Here is a 24,532-nt window from a genome sequence, read left to right on the forward strand (position 1 = left end):
GTTTCAAGAGCACCATTTTAGACCTCGTCACCCTTCAAAATGGGGGCACGACTTGGTTGGCAGTGCCAAACACTTATGCTCCATTTGCCAAGTATGCGTCGCGTCACAAGTTCTTTGCTGAATCGACAACTCGTGAAGGCACAATAAAACCGGCAATATTTTAACTTGTCGTTTCTTTATTCGTGTGAAATGTTAAATTTTATGTTTCTGGTCTTTCCACATCGCAAGTGTTTTTTTATTACCTCCTTTAATGTATAAACTTGTTTTAATGCTTTGCTAAAATGAACAATAAATAAACGTGAATGTACATAATGTCAGAACAAACATATTGCTTGAAAAATATTATCGTTTTGCTAGTATATTAGCTTAGTATGACTCCTGTGCGTTGTTTGCTAAACTTATTTGATATCGCAGGCAACTGTGATAAATACAGGCATTTTCTTGGTTGCTAACGTAAGATAGAAATGAATTTCTATGTTATATCTTTGAGGACGACCTAATGAATAAGTAAAGAAAGTACTCCTATACTTACTCGTAAAAGCGGAGTAAATTAAATTTCTGTTTACTATTTATTGGGAACTTTAAGCAATAAATATGTAATTTTACATCTAAACGGCACTAAAACAAAAGCAGTAAGAAACTCGATAGCACTTAAGTGAGCTGTAATGTTCCGTTCATCATGGAAATTGATGAAGAAAATATGTCATAGTTGTCACAATCATGAAGGCGGTGCAATTATTCACCGCGGAAAACTACGAGTACTAATAGGAACAGTTAATTGCGAACACTCCACAGCCTTGCATTAAGATTGACAGTGCTGGCGAAGCCGTCATTATTCAACCGTTATAATTAACTCGCATGTTAACATTGACCTGTTAAACAAATTGAAATGAACTATGAAATGTTAAAGTACAGTCTTATTTATATCATGCGGCCATGTCTAGACCACTAGTAAGCTACTGTCTATTTCAGTGTTTACGATTACTGATTCTACATCCTTGTTCCTTATTTTCTTGCTCACGACGCTCATGTTCAATAATTTAGTTTTGTTACGATTTGATTACTCTGGTGATCATCATTTTAATTATTTATATTATGATTACACATTTCAAATTAACTTTATAGTCTAACTTCATCTTTTTTGGCAAATGGATAAGATTACATTCACGGAACGCTCGGGTTAACTATAATTAGAGATTCTGCCAACTGTTATTAGCCGTAATTTGTAAATCCATGTCATTACGCGCGTTTCATTCAAATAAAATAGTAGGTCTACCAGGCTGTTCTATCGCAGAAGAAATTATGGCCGGTACCGTTATCTGTCAGTAGGCTTTATATCTGATGGAGTGCGTCTGTTACTTGAGCTGAAAACGTCAGATTAGCGCAACTTTCGACCACCTATAGGACCTTTTCGTTTAGCGTGTATTGTAAGGTAACGGTGCTTGTAGCACCATACAATATCTGCCGCGGGGTGCCACAGTTCCTTCTAATGGTAAACACCCTTTAGAACTAATATTTCATATGTTCTATGTATTGTAGGGTGTTTAGAATGGTTTTGATGATACACTTTGTTCAGCAACGTTTGTTACGATTAGGTATCATCATCATCTATTTAAGAGTTAGACTCTTGTCGGTGGAGCGATCTCCACGCATGTCGGTCCTCTGCCTTCTCCTTGACAGCCTGATACGACACGACGTTGAGCTTTTCCTTTACTTGATCTATGTACGTTCTCCTTGGTCTCCCCCTCCGCCTCGTTGCCTCAACTCTCCCTTCAATGATTAGGTATGATATGTTCGAATATTATAGAAGTTCAACATGTAGGTAGTTTAACAATGGACATGATCTGCTTTCACAAGTTCTATCCTATTTAGTAACTAGGGAAAATGCTTTGATTAATAAAATTTTGCTTTAAAGAAATGTAAAAGTGCTTATACAGCAAACATATTGCGCCATCAATAAAAATAGACATGGCAGTAATGTCATAATGTGTCACTTAATGACTATTACATGTATACCTATGGTTTTCCTGTTTTGACCATAAATCAATACCACGTGCTATTTGTCTCTTATGTGGTTATGAACATTTTGGTAGGCAATTCTGCATTCCTGGTGAGGTGACTTAACACATTCGTCATGTAGTCGTATTTTTTCCTCGAAAAATATATGAAATAAATGGGCAGTAGACTAAATGAATTCTATAAGAAAATATAAATTCATAAGAAGAACAAACGCTGCAAAATAACTGGGCACGCTCTAATTACTATCAAAATCGCATGCTCCGAATATGACTCCGAATATTGAATCCAACTCGAAACAATTCCTAACGTAAAGTTAAATACGATAATGGCAGCATGTAACTTGTATTTTATGTAACTTTGAAGTAATCTTGTACAGCACGTATGTAAGAGCAATTACTAATGCAAGTACCAATAGCAAGTAAATTATCCTCCGATCTAACGACTTACGACTCGAGTTAAGTAAGATGTATCTATCTTAATAAATGGACGCAAACTAGTATCGATAATACTGCCTCGTGGAATCAGTTATTGACATCTTTACCTTACAGCCTATATGTTTCTTTAGCGCACGGATCAAAGTCTTCTGTTAGTTTTAATGTTAATATTTTTTTAATTGATGTGTGGTTTTAGTTCATAAGAACTAGCATTTCTTATTTACATATTTCGTTGTTTATTTCTGATCTACCAAGGTACGCGAATTCTACTTAGGTACTTCTATTTAGGTAAGTATACATATTTGAATTTAACCCTATTAGGGCATTACTTATGAGTCAATTCAAAAATAATGTCTCGTCAAAATTCGTTAACACACACTTTTTAAAGAGTTTGGATTTAAAGATTGATTGATGGATGGTAGATCAAGGGATACTGCTGTGATTAAAGTCTTTACGTTAACTTTTTTACCTTCCCGTTTATATGAAACTGTAATGGCCACTGGGAATGCTTCTTTGTGATCAGAACTTTGTTTGAAACTGGCATTGACAAAGCAAAGTTAGAAACAAATGATATTAATGTGTCATCAATCGCGGAGCACATAACAACAGTAACTGAGGGCTAATAGTGCAACGATAAGAGTGTAGACGCAAGTGGCGCAACGTGATCGACGTGCAATCAGCAACACTTTTAACTGTCCATGAGTGGACCTCATGCCTGTTGTAATAAGGTCCACCGATGGACAGTTTACAGTGTTCGCGATGGTACTTAGGAGTTTCATGCACAAATAAACCTCGCGTTTTAACACGTGTTGCTGCCGAAATACCGACGAATGTTAATACATGTAAAAGAAACGACATACATACTTACTTTTGAAAAAGCTTCAATTACCACTAAATAGATAGGAGTCAATTGAATTTTGTTACTATTTGACCTAATACGGCCGGGATTGAAAATTCAAATATCTAATTCCATTTATTCAAGGCCAACTAAGGTAAGGATCAATTTGTTATTTATTGACAATATTTAAATCTATATTAATATTAGTAGGTACATAATCAACTAAATATGTAGCTTGTTATCGAGTGTCTATATGTTAATCTGTGGCAAATTTGTTTTTATCCACTGAGCCTAATATTTAGAAAAATAGGTTTTAGAGCCCATATTCAAATGAACGTTTATTTACATATTCTCTCTGTTTGCCGACACACGGTACACAGCGCCACGGGCAAACTTGAATACCTCATTATTCATGCGGTGTGAAATCTACCATTTGCACATGTATTTAATAGGCAAACAATACAGCTGTGGTTCAATGTCGAACAACCATAAAACTCCACTAAATTCTAATTTGACAAATAATTCCTTACCACAAATAATTATATTGTTTGAAATCAAACAACAGCAATGTACCTATCATTAATTTAACAGCACGTTAGAATTTATTGCTCCCATCGGTCATGGTCGCCTTTGATCATGCTGTATAGTTGTACACAAACGTGAATTAACTTTAATTATTTAAGTAAGTCACATGTGTTGGAATACCTACGGAACGGAGCATGCTTCCGAACTGTTGTTTACGATATCGATACATATGTTAATCGTGACCTTGTTTCCGCGTGCGTGTAAACGTTTATCGCTGGAAAATTTTGAGTCGATGCGAGTTATTTGTTGTTGAATATTATTTCATTACTGCAGCTTACTTGCCATTATTGAACTTAGTTAATATTTTACTAGATAAGTGATTTAACAATGACACTGTTTCTGTTTCAGGTAAGACAATGTCTTCTAAACGGGTCACGGTATATTCAAAGCGAAGGTACGTAAAAGCGATCAATCAATCTTCAAGAATACTTATTCAAACGCTACAAAGGACAATGTGCCAGATACTTGAAAGAAGTTCCAACCGGCCGACACCGATGGCGATTGTGTTTCGCACGTCAAGAGTGTCCACACTCGACGTGACACGGAATACGTGAACCTGTCCATGGACAAACAAAAACGGTCATCCACCCCGAGTGGTTACTTAATGTCCAACGAATTACTCATATGCTGAAGCAAATATTAGTTTAATGTTCGCTGCTTGATGAGCCACTAAGATTTCGCTAAAAACCTACGGTGCCTAAAGCAAATATTTGAGAAGACGTTAGTCATGAAAACAAATTTACACGAACACGATATTGGCGTCATTTACTGGTACTCGTAAGCATTTTTAATTAGAGTATCGTTGAGCAAATCTTTTAGCACTGTAGGTTTTGTTTGTTTATACATATATGGAAATGCTTAGTTATTAAGACTTAATTCTGGCGGTTAAAATATATAATATCCGGATTTATTACTTACGCTGTAACATATATGTGTTCATACTTTGGAGGAAACACCAGAGTACATCAAATGTGCAACAGACATTTGACTAGACAAAACATTCGGCCTAGATGTCCATATTAAATTCTCTCGCTTCAGTAGAGTAGCTTTATAGAATATGAATACGGGGGTCGAATTGACTTTCAGATCTGAAATAGATTGTTTACGCCGCGAGCAGGCACTCTGCCAACGGTCACCTGAGGCCCGGTTTAATATTTTGGCACATAATTAAATTTTTATCCACCGAAACCGGTGTTTATGAGTCACATTGGCTTGGCAAATGACACGTTGTTTAATTATAGTAAGTAAAATGGTATGCTGATTAACAATGTGCGAGGTAATATGAGAAAATTGAGAAAGAAACTGGCCAAGACTTTAAGACCAATTTAGGTTTTAGCTTCTAAAAATCAATGCGAAGATTTTGCATATCATAGATCAGGGTACACCAATGTTAAGTTCAGTTCAACCGTTCGATAAAGTTAACGACCCGCGACAATAGTCGATTGTGATGTTATCGCTGTCCTGTTACTTTATTACCGGCTATCGATGCGATATCATCACGAATGCCGGTGCATCGTTAATAATTAATTAACAGTATTGATTCGTTATTGGTGCCAGGAATTTTGGTGGTCAACATTGTTGTTGATTAGTTTTCTCTATAATACAATGTGTTGTAGATGTAAATGTGTTTGCGTTGCCTAACGGCTCGATTCAGGAAATAAATTAGAGACTCACTAGATATGAAATAGGAAAGATATGTGACGTTCCACTGCAAAAGGTACTTTATGGCGGCTGGCGCCGCGATTCAGGAAATGAATTAGAGATTCACTAGATATGAAATAGTGAAGATATGTGACGTTCCACGGAAAAAGGTACCTTATGGCGGCCGGCGCTTACGTCGCATAGCGCCGCAATAATATTGGAGCGGCATTAATAATAGCGTCAAGCGCCTACCGCCATAAGGTACCTTTACCCGTGGGACGTCACATATCTTTACTATATCGTATCTAGTTAATCTCTAATTCATTTCCCGATCGCGCCGTAAGACTGTAAAGACTGAACTTATTTAGATATTCTTTAGATTCTTCTAATTCTCATCGCCTTTCCAAATACAGCATAAGACCATAGCCAGTTTTATGAAGACCCATGAGTCTTCATACGCTTGCATCAAATTATTGTAAAAATATTTTCAAACATTAATAACCCCGCCGCCGCCGAACGAGGCTTTACTGAGGTACCAATTGTGAAATTAATGTACCTGCGCCAAAGAAGGCCCGGTTCTTAAGCTTGCCTTCTTTCAAACTTTCATACTTTTATAAGTGCAAATGGGTTCAAATTTTACGTCCATGTTCGTTCAAGTTCATATTAAACATCAGAAAAATAAAATTAACGATGGGCCTTCTTCAGCGCAAGTACCTTAATTGAAAAGCACAAACTAAATAGAAAATGCTAATGACGACAAGAGCTTTGCATAATTTCAATTCAGAGATTGTTATAATCCAATTAAAGATGTATGTCTCGGGTCATGGTTCAGCTCTCGCCAGCACCGCTAGATAACCCCCAACACTCGCTAAGGAGGTCAACTTGTATACGATAAACCGACGGCAGCCATTTTTATGAAATCGCTATCAACATAATCTCCGTGTATGTTTACATTGGCACGCTCGAGGCAGATAACATTAATGGTGTTTTGGTTCGTCGCATCAATATGAAACTCCAGACTCGATGTTTTGATGCCGCAATGGTGTATGGGTGTATCATTATTTTTTATTAAGAGCGTCTCATCTCGAACGATGGTAGAACTGGATACTTAGAATCTTTTTATAGTTTACGTTCATTGATTTTGATTGGATTCTTGACAAATAGAGCATTAATTTCTTAGAAATTTAGCCGGTAGGTATTGCTTCTTAGGAATTATAGGTATGTCTAATGATACATTATTTGATCGATTTACGAAGATTACGCTCAATAGGTATTGCCAACGTTTTTTTGTGGTAACTATTGCTAGTCGGACATAGAACCAGGCTACTACTTAAGGTAATAAGATATTTTAATACTTTATGCAAGTTCAAGATATTTGAGAATTTTCTCTTAGAGCACACACAAAAAAAAAGCTTTTTCTTACCCAGAGATATATTTGACGCTATACGCCACTATCTGAATACACGCGTTTCTTATCACAAATAAACTATCATTGTCACACAAAGGTTAAACTGAACATTTGTGTTTGTTTACTTATCCAGTCTTAATCGGCTACTAAGTTAGACGGATGTGCTGACTAATGGGACCTAAAGGTCAGGTTAGTTGACGTCAAGTAGTTACTTTGCGACATATCAATATCTATGCACTTTGCTGCAGACGCACGCTCATCGATTAACGTTATTAACTTCTTGTTATAATATTAATTTTAATAGATATGACGTTAGTACAGCTGAATTTAAGTTACACCCTAGCCTAGTAGATGTATGGCATGTGAAACCGAGGTATGAAAGTCGTTTGAATAAAAGAGTGGAAGACATGAATGTAGATTGCTCTAAGTCTTAGAGCAATCTACATTCATCTCTTCTTCAATCTACTTTCATGTCTTCTTAGTTAGAGTCTAACCCCCTTATTCATAAACGTTTACTAAAGTTGACAAGCCGATAATAATCGTTTGTCCCTTTCCGTCGTATGGGTATGATGGAAAGGGACAAACGATTATTATCGGCTTGTCAACTTTACTAAACGTTTATGAATAAGGGGGTAAGAGGATAGGTAGATTTAGGAAAAGATGACGATGAACAAGACAGATGTGGGGAGAATATGAAAGCAGAGATATAAAATAGATGAAAATTATATGCTCAGCTGAGCCCAAGTAAATGGGACAAGCAAATAATAACTGAGAAGATGATCAAAGCAAACTGATCATGACGACGGTGGCGTTAATAATGTTAAATGCATAATTTGGTATAGATTAATAATTGATATTTTGCCAACATAGTTGCCTAGTTTGTATACTCACCACAATATCACAAAATTACGATAACCCGCACGATCACGAGTTGTTTGCTTTTTATCGCCCCTAATTGTCCAAACAACCTTACGTAATCTGTTGTCACTCACTACTCAAACATTCACATTCAAACTGTTGGCAAATCTCTTTGCAAGTTATTTCCTAATAAATTTTATATCTTTTGCAAGTTCATCGATCTATCATATTCATACCGGAGCTGACGGACGTATTTGTTCACCGCTGCGTCCTAAATTGTTCTTGTTTGCTCGCCCTATAGTTGCTAACGAATTTGTTTACAACCTTAAACATATGCAGCGCTTGCGTAATGTACGATAACTGACTGTGCCCTATTTTTAGTATCACGGTCTATTATATCACAATGTCTTTTGGCAACCACACAGCCAGTTGAAGTGTCGTTAACGTTTTCTTTGAATGTCCCGTTGAATATTCCATCTGCTGCTTGAATCTATCCTTGATGCTTTTCATAAAATAATTTGGTGAGGTGTAAAAATCTGCATTAAATTCTAGTATATCTTCGGTTTGTTGACCAGACAGATTTGCGGCTTCCTTGAGTGTTTACGCGTTACGCAACATGTGTCGTCAACTGGAGATTTATATACTCGTCGCGTTCACTGGAAATGTTGAAACCCCGCTTATTCGACCCCAATTTTTCGCGAAATGTTCCAACGCTTTTATTGCTTGATAAATTAGCGACCTAATAAACTTAAATGCTGTTTTTATGCGTTATAAAAATAACAGTAAGTTTATGTAAGTGCTCCAAAAACATTGTGCGTAGGTGTGTGTTGCTTTTTAAATTCGGCATAGATTGAGTGAGATTCATGCAAATTTATTATGTCGAGGTACAATCCATTACGAACGTAACTTGTCTATAGGCATTTTATCAAAACAGAGGTTCTGTTGTGTACCACCAATGGATTAACGGTGTTAACGTTAATGACGTGTCTTAAAGCTCACCGAGCATGATCGCGTTGTATATTAACTTGATCGGATTAAGCATTTGAAAGGCTCTCAACCTACTTATTAATTCATCTACGGCTTCCTCGCCTATGCGCTTTACCTACTAACAATAATTCTACTCGATCAATAAGCCAACTGTTCTTATTTGTTACTTCAAGATTATCTAATTCGTAGTGTAGGTTTATATTGCTTTAATTTACTGCATCTATCAAATACGGTTTGTTATTATTATTTACAAGGCCTGCGGGCGATAATGCTTATGACAAATGATTCAACAACAATCACTAATTAAATTTATGATATGTCATGTAATATTTATGAGTTGACTCCTTATTAACCGAGGGCTTGATTTATAGGCATTGGGTTTTCGCGTTGTTAAGGTAAATGTAACATTTTCCTCTTTGCTTCTGTGAAATCAATAAGATATTTTCTTTTACTTTACGAGCAAAATGGACCTGGACAGATAACATTTAGAAACAGGTCTACCTTTAACTCAAATGTGATTGTGAACCAAAACTGGCATCCGATCTCATTCAGGTGTCCGGAGTTGCATCATGCCACTGATTCACAAAAAGTTAGACCTAACCGAATCGTACGATACGGTGATGTCATTTTACTCTACCTGTATTTCCTTTTGGGGTCTTGATCATGCATTTCATACTGTTTCTTAAAAAAAGGTTTTATCTTTTTTAGTGTTTCCTCATTTATACCTTTATAATTGAATAACTAATTAGAATAACGCGTTCTCCTAATACGGCGGTCGGCAACCTGCGGCCCGCGGGCCGCATGCGGCTCGTGAAACTATCACTTGCGGCCTGCGAGCCTCTCTGGCTATGTAATATTGAGAAACAACAATGTCTGATAAAGTCATAAATATTAACAAAGTGCGGCCCGCGTCAACTTACTCATCGTTAACTACGCTACTAAAACTACGCAAAAAAAGGTTGCCGACCGCTGTCCTAATAGATCGCCCTTCGTATGCAAGGACTAAAAAAATAGTTAGTCGCCGAAGAGTCTGCGGCGTTTCTGACATCATCTTTGCGTGGCATCAAACGATTTGTATGCGCAATTGCGCACGCGACATCACCACGAGGTTAAAGAATAGTCTTTATTAAACCTTTGGCAGCAATCACAGTCACATGCCATTCTCTCTTCTCTAGCGGCTGATTAACGTAAAACAATAAAGTTGATAGGACAGCTCTTACTATGTAAGAACTTCAAACGTAACCTAAATGAAGGAAGGAGAGAGGAGGAAGACCGAGTTCACTTTAAAACAAATTTAGAAAAATGTTATAGGTATTAAAGAAGGTTGTGTTGTGTTGTACCAAAAGATCAAAGAAATACTCTTGTTAGTTGTGCTTTTTGATATAATGCCTTTTACGACATTACTTCATTCTGTGGACATGAAGAAACTGCCAGGTTTGAAGTAAGAAATGGCACTGACGTCATCGGTATGCGATGCAACCAGCCCGACGGCTTTTCTCGTTTCATAAATCTTTGCTACTAAAACAGGTCTCGAGTCAAAATCTTGTCGATTATATTTAGCAAATGGTATACTCGTAAATCTCGTAGTATTGCTTAGTTGCTGGTCTTAGGAAAACGTTATCGCTGTCTTATTTTTACGATTATATTATATATACTATTCATGAAATATTATAGTAGGCTTTATTTCCTTTAAAGCAATTTTTCCTTCCTTCGAACCTTCGAACACAATAAAGAAGCTGATCGTACATATATTATCTGAAAGTTTTGATAAAATCTCATATATTTTTATTTATATGAAACCGACTAAGCAGAACTAAAGAAACCATTTTGTTTTTTCAGTAATAGCAATAAGTTACATTTGATCGTTCCATTAACCAATTGCGTAATTAAAAATGAGGATTTAACCTTGGTCGAACTACTCAAATTCAAAATAAAATTATCGTAAACGTAATTGACTCTGCTACATGTCACATATCAGTTGAGACACGAAGTTATTATTTATGTGTACTTTTGCTGCCAACATTAAGATAACAATGATAAGGATATATCATGTGTAGTTACGCCTCTATTTACTTTTCACATAGACGTGTTTGCTTCGATCGATCAACAATAAATAGACCTCTCTATAATCAAATCCAGTACTGCGCGGTTCGATCTGCCTATTTTGTAAACAACACTTTTTTGCCGACCGCCATAAAATTGCGTTTAATGTTCCCCTGCGTTACGTCACCTACCACTTCTTTTTTATTTTCGCACCATAGCGCGACGCCCATCACTCTTGCTCATGCCCGTCTCGTATCGAGCGGTCTCGCTCGCACGCCGCTGGCGACAAGCCGTCTGGTGGTTTCGGGCGGCGGTTGCCGCGTCGCAAAGAGAACCCTAGGTCACGGTCTTTGAACACATTTTCCCCCACTGCCAGAGTAATAACTGCTTTTCGCACTGCTGCTCCCTAGTTGAGGACGCTTGGCCGTGAAGTACCACGTGTCTACTTCTCGTAAATACTTACCGTGGCCTTGTACACTATTTGTTGTTGATCCGATTCCAAAGTCCAAAAGGAGTGTACGTACACTATATGTACTTCTAAAGTAGAGTTTTTTAGGTGTATATTGAAAACACCGTTTTATTTACGCATGTTTCCATCACGACGGCTTATGGGTGCAAGTGTTGATAGGATTGGTATGGTAGGGTGGAACGTTTGTTTGTTTCCAAAGAGTTAGCTACCCACAATGTGGGTTGACCGCGGAACAGGCCGAGAAGGTCAATGTGAACTTAATACAGGCGCTGGCGTTGCTTTTCACAAAAACTAGGAGACCGTGAAAAATACGGAGAACAATGGCGATTGTGCCTTACGCACGGCTAATAATACATAAATCTCAACTATAGGCCGGCGGCCGCTGACCGTGCCAAGTAATACATTAACATCTCATTGCAGATATCATCGCCGAGCCAACACGGACGAACTGACAGACAGACGGGCTCCCAAAATTCACTAATGCGGAATGACAAGTCCCACACGACGTGACTGATGCTATCTGCGCTTTCACAGAGTGCAAATCAAATGGCAATCACGAAACTGAACAGGTTACAGACTACAGTTAAGCAGGTTATCTATCAAACACCGGATTCTAATCACCATTCATGTGTTGGATTTGATTGAGTGATTGAAAAGGAAATTCGAAATTCAAGTGCCTGTTTATAATATTGTGTCAGGTAAATTTTTTGCCATAATCGCATGCAAAATACCCTTCTAAAGTTAGACCAAGAAAAGTCTGCAACGTTTTAACAGCACACGCAGTGCAAGTGTTATTTCAAACGTCAAACTTCTATGAAATTATGATGTGTAAATAACACTTGCACTGCATGTGCTATCAAAATCGTTGCAGGCTTATGGTCGAACTATAATATTTAAGTAGAAACAGTTGACCATAATTATTTTCCATCACTGAAAATTTTTAACTTTATTTTGCACACCTGTATGTGTGAATTTACAAAAAGTGTGATGCAGAGTTTTGAAAATATATCGTTTGTGTTTAATTATTTCTAGATGTTGAAGAACACCGCGTCGACTTCAAATGTTCTTCGCGGTGGTCTTGTTTGTTTTGATCCTTGTTAAGTACCAATTTTTACGGTTTCCTTAAATAAAGATTGACTCACACGGGTAGTTTTATGACCGCCTATTTTTACGTCCCTTTTATTACCACAGGTGTCTATCACTTCAATTGATTGATACGCTACTTTTCATGTCTTTTTTATAGCTTCCATGCCCTTTGCGTGGCAAGGTTACAAGAGTGGTATTATGCTAACAAAACTTTGCTGAATTTCTCGTTCATTAACGTTATTTTAGAGCTCATTTATCTCAATACTTCACCACTGAAGTCTTTTATAGGAACGTGGCAACTTACCCATTCTCGGAACGAGCTCAAGTGTCACTGATAGCCATATTGAGTGACGAATGTCTTCCTGCCAGTTTTTCCTTTCTACTTGGCTTTTCTTTTGTGTAATATTAGGGGCCAATTTGAACTCTATGTCCCGTGCGTAGATTTACCGTTGTTCTTGGCCAGTAAATATGTCTTGGTAATGCTGTTCCCGGCGATGATCGATTTGGCTGCGAGCTGCGAGGATGCGTAGGCGGCACCGGAGAGCCAAGAGCGATCATCGACCATTTTGTCAACTCTTAACCATGAAATGGATACCGTAATCCACTAAAGCGTTCAATTAGTGCAAAATTTGTCATTCATATCTGAAATTAGCTAAAACATTTGATTTTATTGACAACTAAAGTTTGTTGTCAGTGTCAAGCATTCTATATTTAATCAGAAACCAAGGGTACCACGAACATAAGCTTTGAGCACCGCACAAAAAGATTGCTTCAATGTACCGCAGCCGTCGCAAAAAACCATGACATCATGCCTTTAATTTGGCCGCAGCGTACGAACCCCGTATTTGGAACCAGTTCCGAGCTGCAGGCTATCAAATCGCGATCGAACTATCCACGAAAAACTACAGTTAACTCTACACTTAGGTATTTTTGACCTCAATAACTATGAAAGCTTGTCCAAACTGACGAAGACATCTAATCCTCACTCAATGAAGCGATTCGCGTAGTTGTCCTACAAAATGTATAATTACGGCTATTTTAATAGAGAACAAGAGCAATATTAATCTCAATATAGAGCGGAAATTGATGTCATAGCACAGCTATGTGATCAGGGATCAATTTTCGTTAATGTCTTGAAACAATAGGCGATTTACGCTCCTAGTAATTTATATAACGATCATTCAAACTTGCTTTAATATGAAATATAATACGAAATATGTTCAATGCGCAGTTAAATTCTGTTTGCAAATTTCCATGTCACGTTTTTAAGAATGTGCAAAGTTACAATATATTGAAGTTATAACTGGTCGATTGTGCATATAATAATATGTGTCGTTTAACTCCCTTATACATTAGCGCGCAACAAACCTCAATTAGCTAATAATCGTTTGTCTTTATCTGTCATTTTGACTTATGTATTTGTAAGAAAGGGATAAAACATAATTTAACAAAATCAGCCCCGTAAAGTTTTATAAATAAGGGGGTATATGTTTAGATGAAATAAAAGTTGAAGCTCGGAGAAATAGACAATTACGTGGTGTTAATTAATGCGTCAATGAAAGTTTAATTTTCTAAATCATCCCAATGCTTCGTTTAATAAAGAGCTGTAGGCATTGACGTATATCTCAGGACGGGCCTTACGGGCACTAAAACTGGCACTAGTTCAGCGGTGTCACTCACGAATTCGAGCCAGTCGTGCAGTCTAACGCAGCTAGTTGCGACCAATCGCGCGCGTGATGCTTACTCATCAACCAATCGCATTGCAGCGGTGTCACACCGCTGTACTGGCCCCATTCATGCCCCATTCTTATTGCCCGTAAGGCCAGTCCTGAGATATATGTCAATGGCTGTAGGTAGGTATGTATGTCATTCTTTTCGTCAGTGCCATCGCACCATCAATACCATCATTTCCCCTCACGCACTCTTCGCAATTTCATCTCGCGACTTTTTACCGAAGTTTTTTGCGAGCAACTCAATAACGGTGGAACGAAACAGAATAAACAGGTCGGTTTTTGTGAGAGGCTGTAGGGTTCCTCAAATAATCGGAATGACATTGGTGTTTTTACTGACTGAGGCTTTAAAGCATTAAACCAATATTTGTTTGGGAGGCAGCGATTTTATTACACACGTAGTTGTTTATAGAATGTACTTGTACCTATATAAAGTTTTGGCTAAATCCTTGCCAATGTTTTTCGTTATATGCTAATCCTGTTGTTTACCGGCCTGTTGATTGTTTGCAATTATGCATCCCTCTTTTTTTTTATCTATTTATAGTACTTACAGTTACATACTGCTACAGTGACTGCTATTATATTGCACACAACGATTAAATAGTTATTTGTTTTACAAGGGGGCAAAGTTGTTGTTTAACCGCTCGTGCTAATATTGATACCCGAGCAAGCGAAAGATTCCAAAATTGAACCACGAGCGTAGCGAGTGGTTCGAAAAATGGAATCTTAAGCGTTGCGAGGGTTTCAAAGCACGAGGGTTAAACAAGATTTGCCCCCGAGTGAAACACAAAATTTTTCACCACACCAATCCGAAGCAAATATTAAATGTAAAATATCAAATAAAATCAAATCCAAATGAATGTTATTACATATTTATCATCCAAAATTGTCATTTAAAACTCAATTCTACAAGCAAACATAAGAAATCGACTCAAAATTTGCATTTGATTACTTTGCCTCACATGTGAATAAAATGCAACTTTGCTATCAGTTTTTGAAGTGCAAAGTAAGCCTTTGCGAGTTGGTGTGGTGAAAATAAAATGACTTGACTTTTGTTTCGCCTACTATTTTTTAAATTACGAGTATATATTTAAGCTGTTTTCACTGCCTATCTTATAGGTGCCGAGAGATTTCTTCAAGAAAGTTTGTCTTATTTTGGTGTACCTACAATAAATAAACATAGTTTTTATTGTACTTCTTACCAAAAAATATACATGCACGTGAATGTATTCATCAACTTACCCAACGTTGTGCGCAGTTACTCGTAACAGTAAAGATTTTCGATTTTGCCAAAAAAAATTCTAAAGGTGTATTTTATGTTACATTTACATACAGTTAAATCATTACGATGAGAATACTGCCTTTTCAAAGATTACCCCTTCAGATTCAAATTATATTCCGTATTTAAAAGACTGACAATGATTGATGGTCAGTCGTTTTTTGCTTTGAATAATTGAATCCGGTATACATCTTCGATGACAGCTACAAATTGATAATTTGAAGCAAATGCATTTAGTTTTTTAACGCTTAATGTACCGGTTATATACAAATTAACAAGACAATAGTTTTGTTAAGCATTTGTTAAGAAAAACAATTTTCGGTTGTTGCTAATTTGCAGTAATACTAAAGCATTAACTCAGTGAATACGTTGTGATTCGACTTCTAGTTGAATACTTATTCTTACACCTTACAGTATCTTCACTCCATGTACATATTTGTTAAATTTGATCCTCTTCCTCCAGCAGATTGAGTTTAAGGGTCAATTTCCGTGAAAAAAAACAATAAATTGATGGTGACCTGGTTGGAAATTTTGGAATACCACGAAGAAATGCCATCTAGTTTGGGCTCATTAGATTAAGTCAGATCGATGGAAATCGGCTACCGCAATTGCTAAATTTTTTAGTTCTTATAGTTTATGTAGTTCGGACTAAGTAGGTAGGTACTTATACTTTAAGTGAATACCTTTTGAAAGTCGTAATTCATACGTTCTGCATCTTAATTATAACCTCTAGTTGAAAGTATGTAGGTAATATTAAAATACAAATATGAGCAACTTACCGTCATGGCTTTAGAACGGTCACATGGGCGTTGCACTAGCTTAGACACAGTTTTCGCATATTGCCAGAGTTCTCTGAGCTCATTACTGTTAATTTGCATATAGAGTGGAGCTTCGTGTTCCAAGCCGTCCCTTTACTGCCCTTCGGGAGCGTAACGGCCGCCCTGTGTATCATATCAACCTGTATCTCGAATTAATTAAGATTTATTCTAAACTATTTATTATAATCTATTTCTCCTGTCTGAACTGAAAGCTGAATGGCCTTTGCCCTACTTAAATCCGAATAACTTCCTTTCTTAAGTCTAAAATTATTTGTTATGCTCCTTACCTCCATCAATGTTTTCTGTTATTATTTAGACTTCTTCGATCTTTATGTTCCCAACATATTACGTGCCTGAGCCACCCGCAAATAATTGTTTTCGGCCACATGTGGCCGTGTTCATAAAATGTTATTCAGTATCGAAGGTTATCGAAGCTAACGCCCAGATAATTTCAACTCCAGTAGCAATGACTTGTTATTCGATTTTAATTGGTCACTTTAATACATTTCTTGAAAGTCATTTAATGGACGATTTAGGCGGCTTACATGTATAATCAATAAGACATTCGGCTTGTAGACCTATCTATGGATCATTTAACACAATGCGCGCAAAATTGATCGCAATAAAAATCAGTGAACCGTCGAATAATTTGATGTAATCGGACGCCCGTGACATTGAATACTAAACTCGTATACCTAACGTGGCCGAGAATCCATTGAATTTCAATTCGTCAGTTCGTTTAATATTCGTAGCGGTTAATTTGCGATAGCTCATCTCGCCTCTTTCGCTCCGTGGTGCGGCGCAATAACAATGCTACGGTACGGTCTAAGTCGAGCGATGATGTCAGCCTTGCTTCTCTTAATGACCACGCGAACCGCCGGCAGCATTTCACGGGCGTAAGGGTGGATTTCAGCACAAAAAATTTCACCATACAAAAAATTATTTTTTTTAAATGTTTACTTTAACACGATTCTAGCTGGGTAAAGTAATGGGGGGCTGTATATTGAGGATATGTATGGTATTTATATAATCATTTGTGGCTTATATTTGAAGTTATCGCTTTCGGAAAATAAAAACGCAAGATGGTGATGACAACCATGGTATGGTAATGACTCTTTTATAGACGGTAATGACACTGCATGTACGGTAATGACGATTTGGGAACTAATTTACATATGTATTAAAAACGTATTAAAAAAACAAAAACTTTTTTTAATTGTAAGACTTTAGAACTTTAATAAACATTACAAATAACATGTTTTTGAACATAAGACTAGCTACATAAATTGTTTTTAGAAAATTATAAAAAATACATTTTATTCATATAAATAAATATATAACAAGTATTTTTATTGTATAATTTTAAATAATTCATGTTCCGAAATAGGCAATTTATGTATTCATTATTTTTTTTGGGTTTTTTCGATGTTAAATCATATTAACAATATTGTACTCTTATTATCAGTTTAAACCCGCATCTTCTTTTATCTACTGCATAACTTGGTATTTATGTCATATTATAAAATTACTGGCTTACCAATGAGCTTAATTTTTATGATATATTACTTTTTTTTTATAGTTTGATTCATTGCACAAGTTTGTATTTTTGTTGTTTTATTAATTAACTTTAAAAATAGCTATAATGATTTAAATCCATATATATGTTGTTTAATAGCTAAATATTAATATATAATCAGTGTTTTATAAGTTGCAAGACCCCTACTTGTAATGCATGTCATAAGTTACAAAATGTTAGGTATTGGGTCCGGTGACTACCCAATGGTATAATTATTAATTGCTGTAATTATATACATCAATTAATATAATATTATCAAAAAACATAAAGCCATCACGATAGTGAGCCAGTACCGTAGCCTATGGTCGCTTAAAACTTAATATATGTTGCTTGTTTAAATACTTTGTTTTAACACGACTAACATGCAATTACAGACTCTAAGTTGCACGATTTACATTATTAGATTATAAAAAAAAACATTTGTATGTTCTAAGTTCTAAATGACCTAAATTTTGCCTACTTCAGTCAAAATGTTAATTAAAAACTAAGCATCCTCTAGTGTGAAAGAAATAGTTATATCTTCTTCTACATTTATTCTACATTTATAAGGTAGACATTATATAGTGTTAGAAGACATAGAGAACGTTTTTCAAACATACAGCTTAATTTCATAATGAATTATAGCAAAATAACTAGAAAAGTTTCTGAGAACCGTCATCACCATACACATGAAATCATCACCGGTCGTCATTTTTTCCCGGTGATGATGGGTATGGTGATGACGATTTGAGAGTTTCTTGTTTTTATTTCTAGAATACGAATAATAGTAGTTAATGTCTATGCTACACAATAAACTTCATGTAGTTTGCCATTCATTTCAGTAATTATTTCTAATATATCATTTGTAACTTTTTTAAACCAAAGCATAACGGTGATGATGCTCTGTTGTGACAAACTACGTTTTACAAATTTGTTCGTAATATTTCTCACGATTCAGTGATGTGACTTTATAGTGAAATCATTTTTGGCATTCTATACTAAAGTGAAAAATAGGGCAAGGACCTTTAGCGGTATTTCGTTGTTCATACACTGAGATAAGCTCACATTGACATTACCATGACGGTGTTGACGAATATTCGTGACAAAATTTTAAATATTTTTAAATGTACTTTCTCGGTGAAGGAATTATTGCATATTTTTTCATGTGTTAAACAACAACATGGAAAAGATATAAGTAAAAGAAAAATCGCAATCGTACGATAGGTATGCTATAATGTTCACTGCAAACAAAAAGGTTCAGATTTTTCCGGTCGACGGTGATGATTTTAGACACATAAAACATTTTATATAAAAAAAACTATTAAGTTATTGGAGATGGTAATTGAAGGAACATGAAGATAATAGTTCTTAAAAACATATAAAAAAGTTGCAACTCGCACAACCTACTAGTTTTTTTTATAAAGACCGAACCATAAGTTTTCGCTGGATTTTGAAATCCACCCGTAAACAACACGGTACTTAATGGTTAAAAATCTTTCCCACCGAATTGCATCAACTAAATTCTGTCTATCGACTTTAAGACCCATAAAACGAATTAAAATTAATTTTAATTGAGAATTTAAATCACTTTATATTACTTTCATTAATTATAACTTTTAGTGTCTTATACCAAACCGGTCGTTTAGCAATTAGGCATGCATGCACTCACGTAACTGAGCTCGGCCCTCCGGACCTGCGTAACCAATTATTATCGTTATGCTCCTTTGCCATAAGCAATATTTGGTGAATGGGATACATCACGAAAATGATAGAAATTACTCAAAGCCTTGCCTCCATGTTCATTTTCTTGTAAGTTTTTTTGTTCTTCGCGGAGTTTTGGAGCTGACTAAATTGCCTCCAAGCACGCTTGGACGCTCGGCTGAGTTTCGGTGCGGCCTGAATCGTCGAATTTCGACGCGACTCTTATTTATTGTTCTTATGTTTTACTTTGAACTAGAGATAGTTACGTATTATTTGTTTGATCTATACAACAACTGTACTTATGTATTGTTACTAAGGAAACATTTATTGCTTCGTAAGTTATATTGTTTCCTAACATAATTTCCTTTACAGTTTTGTTTATTTATCTTTTACTATTAAATTTACAGTCTACAACTACATCCTCAATAATTTCCTTTCACTAACATATTTTCAAAGTTGTCTATTTCAATTCTTTTATGAGTACATATGATCTTAAATATTATTATACCTACTGTTAAATAAAGCTGTTGTTTTGATAAAATGCCACTAAAGAAAACTACATAAAACAATTCATAAAAACATGACTTATTTAACCATGAATTCGATCTTTGATTTCCTTATAATGAAAGCACTGTGACTCGGAAAAGTTAAAAAATATACCTACATATATCTTTTAGTCTTGAATGAAAGCTGCCCTAAGAAATATTGAAAGACTAATAGGCCTAGGCAATTTACTTAGACCGGCTCTTAAAGCAACATCAATCAGTTTCTAATAGTATTAATCCAAAAGTATCCACATTTAATGTTTCTGCAACTCCTTAAGCCTTTTCGCATTAAACATTAAATAAAATTGCCGGTTGCAGTCCAAGACCACGGCGCCGCGTGACGGGTTTCTCACGAGGCTCCTTTGGACACATTAATTGATGTAAAACGTTCAAGTTTACCTCCACTTTTGCAACAGCTGAACCAAACCTTCTACGAGTAAACGCTGTTCTATTAAAACTAGTGATACGTCCATATAAGTATAAGGTGCAAGGTACTTTGAAAGTTACGAAAATCTCAATTTTTCAGTGTTCACTTTATAATCTTCTTCTTCCTCGCGTCCCGGCATTTTGCCACGGCTCATGGGAGTGTGCACTTTATAATAAAGATAAAAAAATGCAAGATACAATACCTACATCATCTACTTTGCAATTGATAAATTATAGCCAAAACGTAAGAGCAAGGTCAAATATTCAATTTGATATAGTGACTTGCGAGAAATTCGAATAATAAATAATAACTTCCCCTGTACGCAACAGTCAAGATTGTTGCACAACGGCATGGCCATTTCTGATCCTTTACTGCAATGCATATTAATATTATGTTTATGCGCACTCAAATTATTTACCTACCATATTTAATACGCGAATATCTATAAGTAAGTAATAAAATTGAGTAAATTTTATTACAATTTAGGATTAGTGCGGCACTAAAGATCTTGTAATAATCATTTCCTTAGCAATGACGGTTCTTATGTAAAATCAAATAACTTATGTTTCATTGCTTTGTAACACATTATTCGGATTATCTTCAGACACTAATAATACCTATATTCAAATGAGCAATAACACCCTGCAACTTTGTCACTTCCAGACCACACAAAGTAGCTTCCAGAAATAGTGGCCTGTCAAGAATAGTTTCCTTATTGCAATTTCATACCCCTTTACGAGGGGTGTTCAAAATATTCTCGGTATGAGAATGAAAACAAACAAGTACGAAAAGTTTGATATTTTTATTTTTCAATATACTCCCCCCCTATGTTAATCCCCTTAAAAGATCGATCAATTTTTTTTTTTAATCCCTCATAAAAATATTTTTTATCTTTGGTGTAAAAATGCTCCTCCACTGCAGCCTTCAATGCTTCATCGTCAGAAAAAAAAATTCCACGCAGATCCTTTTTAAGATTGGGGAACAAAAAGAAGTCGCTGGGGGCTAAGTCCGGACTATACGGTGGGTGAGTAACAGTTTCAAACCCACATTCAACAATAGCTGCCTTGGCAATATGAGCAGTATGGACGGGGGCGTTGTCACACAGATGCAGAACACCTTTGGTTAACTTTCCTCGCCTCTTTTCTTTGATTGCATCCTTTAATTGACGTAGAATGTTAGCGTAGTACTGTCGTGTGATATTTACACCTTTTTCTTTATAATCGATTAGTAATATTCCTTCACAATCCCAAAATATCGTGGCCATGACCTTGCCAGCTGAAGGGACGACCTTGAACTTTTTGGGATGAGCTGAACCCTTAATGTGCCACTGCATGGACTCTTGTTTACTCTCTGGGTCATAATGATGAACCCAGGTTTCATCTCCAGTAACTATTCTTTGCAGCACCTCATTAGGATTTTCACCGCACAGGTCAATAACATCGGAACAACACGCTACACGCATGTCTTTTTGAAGCCGAGTCAGCATTCGCGGAACCCATCTTGCACTTACTTTTGACATATTAAGATGGTCATGGATAATATCATGTACGATACCAATAGAAAGATTGGTTACTTGAGCTATAGATTTTACCTTCACTCAACCATCTTCCAATATAAGTTTTTCCACTTTATCAATATTTTCTTGTGAAGTAGCTACTACAGGCCGACCAGGTCTAGGGTCATCTTCAATACTCTCCCTTCCACGTTTAAATTCGCTTGACCACTTTTGAATGGTAGATAGAGAAGGAGCAGACTCACGGTAAACACAATCCATTTCCTCTTTTATGGTTTTTTGATTTTTACCCTGTTTTGTCGAGAATCTTATGACGCATTGATGTTCTAATTTAGTTAACATTGTCAATTCGCACATGATGTTCATGTTTGTTCAGCAATTGCAGAAAAACAAAAGAACATCTCGGTTCCAATTATATTTTTTTTTAATGTCAATGAATAAACCTTAGCGGCCAGTAACGAAAGAAATTTAAGAAGAGGTTGTAAGATATCAATACCGAGAATATTTTGAACGCCCCTCGTACCACGTGTTGACTGTTCCGAAGTTATTACCTGTAAGTTTCTAAAAGGATAACGACCGTGAAATTGCACGTATTTGCGTGCAGATCCTTAAATGTAACTTTTAAATACTAATTTTTTGTATTTTTTTTTGTTGCAGGTACTAATTGCGTTTTATCATAGCGTTTGCTCTCTGTTTCACATTCCACGGTATGAAGGTAATCTGTTGGATTTTCATCCTTCGTCATCGTTTCCAGTTTTTAATAAAAAAAATTGACCTACATATTTTATATGTAGTAGCATTAAATTAATATTCCTTTGAAACATGCCACCTTGACAATCTTACGTTTCTGTGATTTCAAAATAACCGACAGTTGTCTTTTTTCTCTCAACAAATCAGAACAAGAATTTAAATTAAACCTAGTGCTGCCCCGGAGACCTCTTGCTTTAATTGCCGTTTCCTGCCATCTCCTGGTTTTGGATTACAAGTTTTATACGCGTTGACATACATCTCACAGCCTATTCTTAGAGCATGTTGATTTATTTTTTACAACATGTCGTTAACCTCTTTAGAGAAACAACATCGTGATAATTTTAGCGACGAAGATGGTGCTCATTTTGCACGTCCGCCGTTGATCAAAGCGGCGGCTACGAGACTGATTTTCAAAGTGACGGGACTGCTAATTGATCGGATTACAGAGCCTTGTCCCTTCCCCGTATTAATGCATGGCTGCAAACCACGATGAAAATAGTTGACGTTGTACCTTTTGGGTTTGCGGAAAACGTATTTTCGTAATTTTATTATTAAAACGCGTGAAATTGACTGACAGGCCAGACGGGAGCCGGGGGCCGTGGACGGGCGTTAAATATTGTATTAGAAATGCCATCCCGAGCGTTAACCTAGAGGAAACAGAATTAAGCGATCGTTTTGGTAGTCTCTTAGTAATTGAAAGATATTCGAAATATTATGAATAGTTATTCGCATTTTTGGTCACGTACCTAAGTCTTTCATGCTGAGAAATGACTGATGAGCTTTTTCGTCCTACAAGCAATACAATCTTTATTCTCACCCTCTTCATTCTGAAAACACCAGACAGCTGATTCTGACAGACAACTCTAGACTCGAGTTAAGCTTCTAGATAAAACACATATAATTTTTATTTTGTCTGCAAATGCGAAAAAAAAGAAAATTAAACGTGAAAGGAAATCCTTTTTAGATAAAATATTGTCCTAAGAAGATATAATCGTAAACACTTACCCTCTGGCTTATGCCGCTTAATTATAATAATCACTGCTTCCTTGCCAAAACTCAAATGAGCGTCAACGCTTGTTCCCCGAATACTCATCAAAATTTTCCCTTTGGCACCTGGTGAGCTGACATTATTTTACCCATTCCATTGTTCTTAAGAGCGCTATTACATTTCGGCGTTGAGCGAGTTTAGGTATTTTACGCGCTGCGGCAGGCCGTGCGAGCTCAGTACGCCGATCCCTTCTACCACACTCGCACTACAATGATGGATTAAACATTCTTGATCCTTCGCGAAGCATATTGAAATCAACCATAACAACACTAACTGTACTTAACTTTTAAAGTTCTAAAACTGTTATTTGGTAAGTACGAAAATACTAAATGCAGTGCAAATGTACATAGGGGCTGTTCATAAATTACGTCATCTATTTTTGACGATTTTTGACCCCTCCCCTCAAATCATCCAAAAATCAAGCTTCGGATGAATCTGTTTCCTCCTACGTCATGTTACCATCATCCGATGTCCAGACCCCCCCCCCCCCCCCCACTCCTCCCATTTGAAACGACGTAATTTATGAATAGCCCCATACTTGTACTTATGAAGGTATATTACTCGAAAGAAATTATAGGTACCTACTCGCTTATTTACATGTTTCGTCATTGCATTTGGTACCTATAGGTTGTAAAGTTTGTATCAACGAGGGTTTAAAAACGAACTGGTACTGAGGATCTGATGATGATTAAGGTGGTCACGGATACCAATCAACCATGTAGTAACATGATTAGGCTCGTTTGATTCGTCTCAACAAGATCTTTGACACTGAAGATACACAGGGTCTGATGATGGAGC

The 24,532-nt window shown here is 36.3% G+C and overlaps 1 protein-coding gene across 7 annotated transcripts in view; it reads left to right on the plus strand.

Annotated features, from left to right (window-relative positions):
* Positions 1 to 24,532, plus strand: part of LOC134790156 (PAX-interacting protein 1-like) — a 173,849-nt gene that overhangs the window by 102,504 nt on the left and 46,813 nt on the right. Inside the window, exon 3 of one of the 7 annotated variants that reach the window (XM_063760965.1) lies at positions 22,594 to 22,615. The exons of 5 other annotated variants lie outside the window; for them this stretch is intronic. In XM_063760965.1, the coding sequence (XP_063617035.1) occupies positions 22,594 to 22,600 (7 nt within the window). In that variant the 3' untranslated portion in view covers positions 22,601 to 22,615. Of the gene's footprint in view, positions 1 to 4,224; positions 4,244 to 22,593; positions 22,616 to 24,532 lie in introns of those variants that run through there. One more of the 7 variants, XM_063760966.1, reaches the window with a different exon arrangement.

This window comes from Cydia splendana, chromosome 4, assembly GCF_910591565.1.
Source record: "Cydia splendana chromosome 4, ilCydSple1.2, whole genome shotgun sequence".
NCBI classification, from domain to species: Eukaryota; Metazoa; Arthropoda; class Insecta; order Lepidoptera; family Tortricidae; genus Cydia; species Cydia splendana.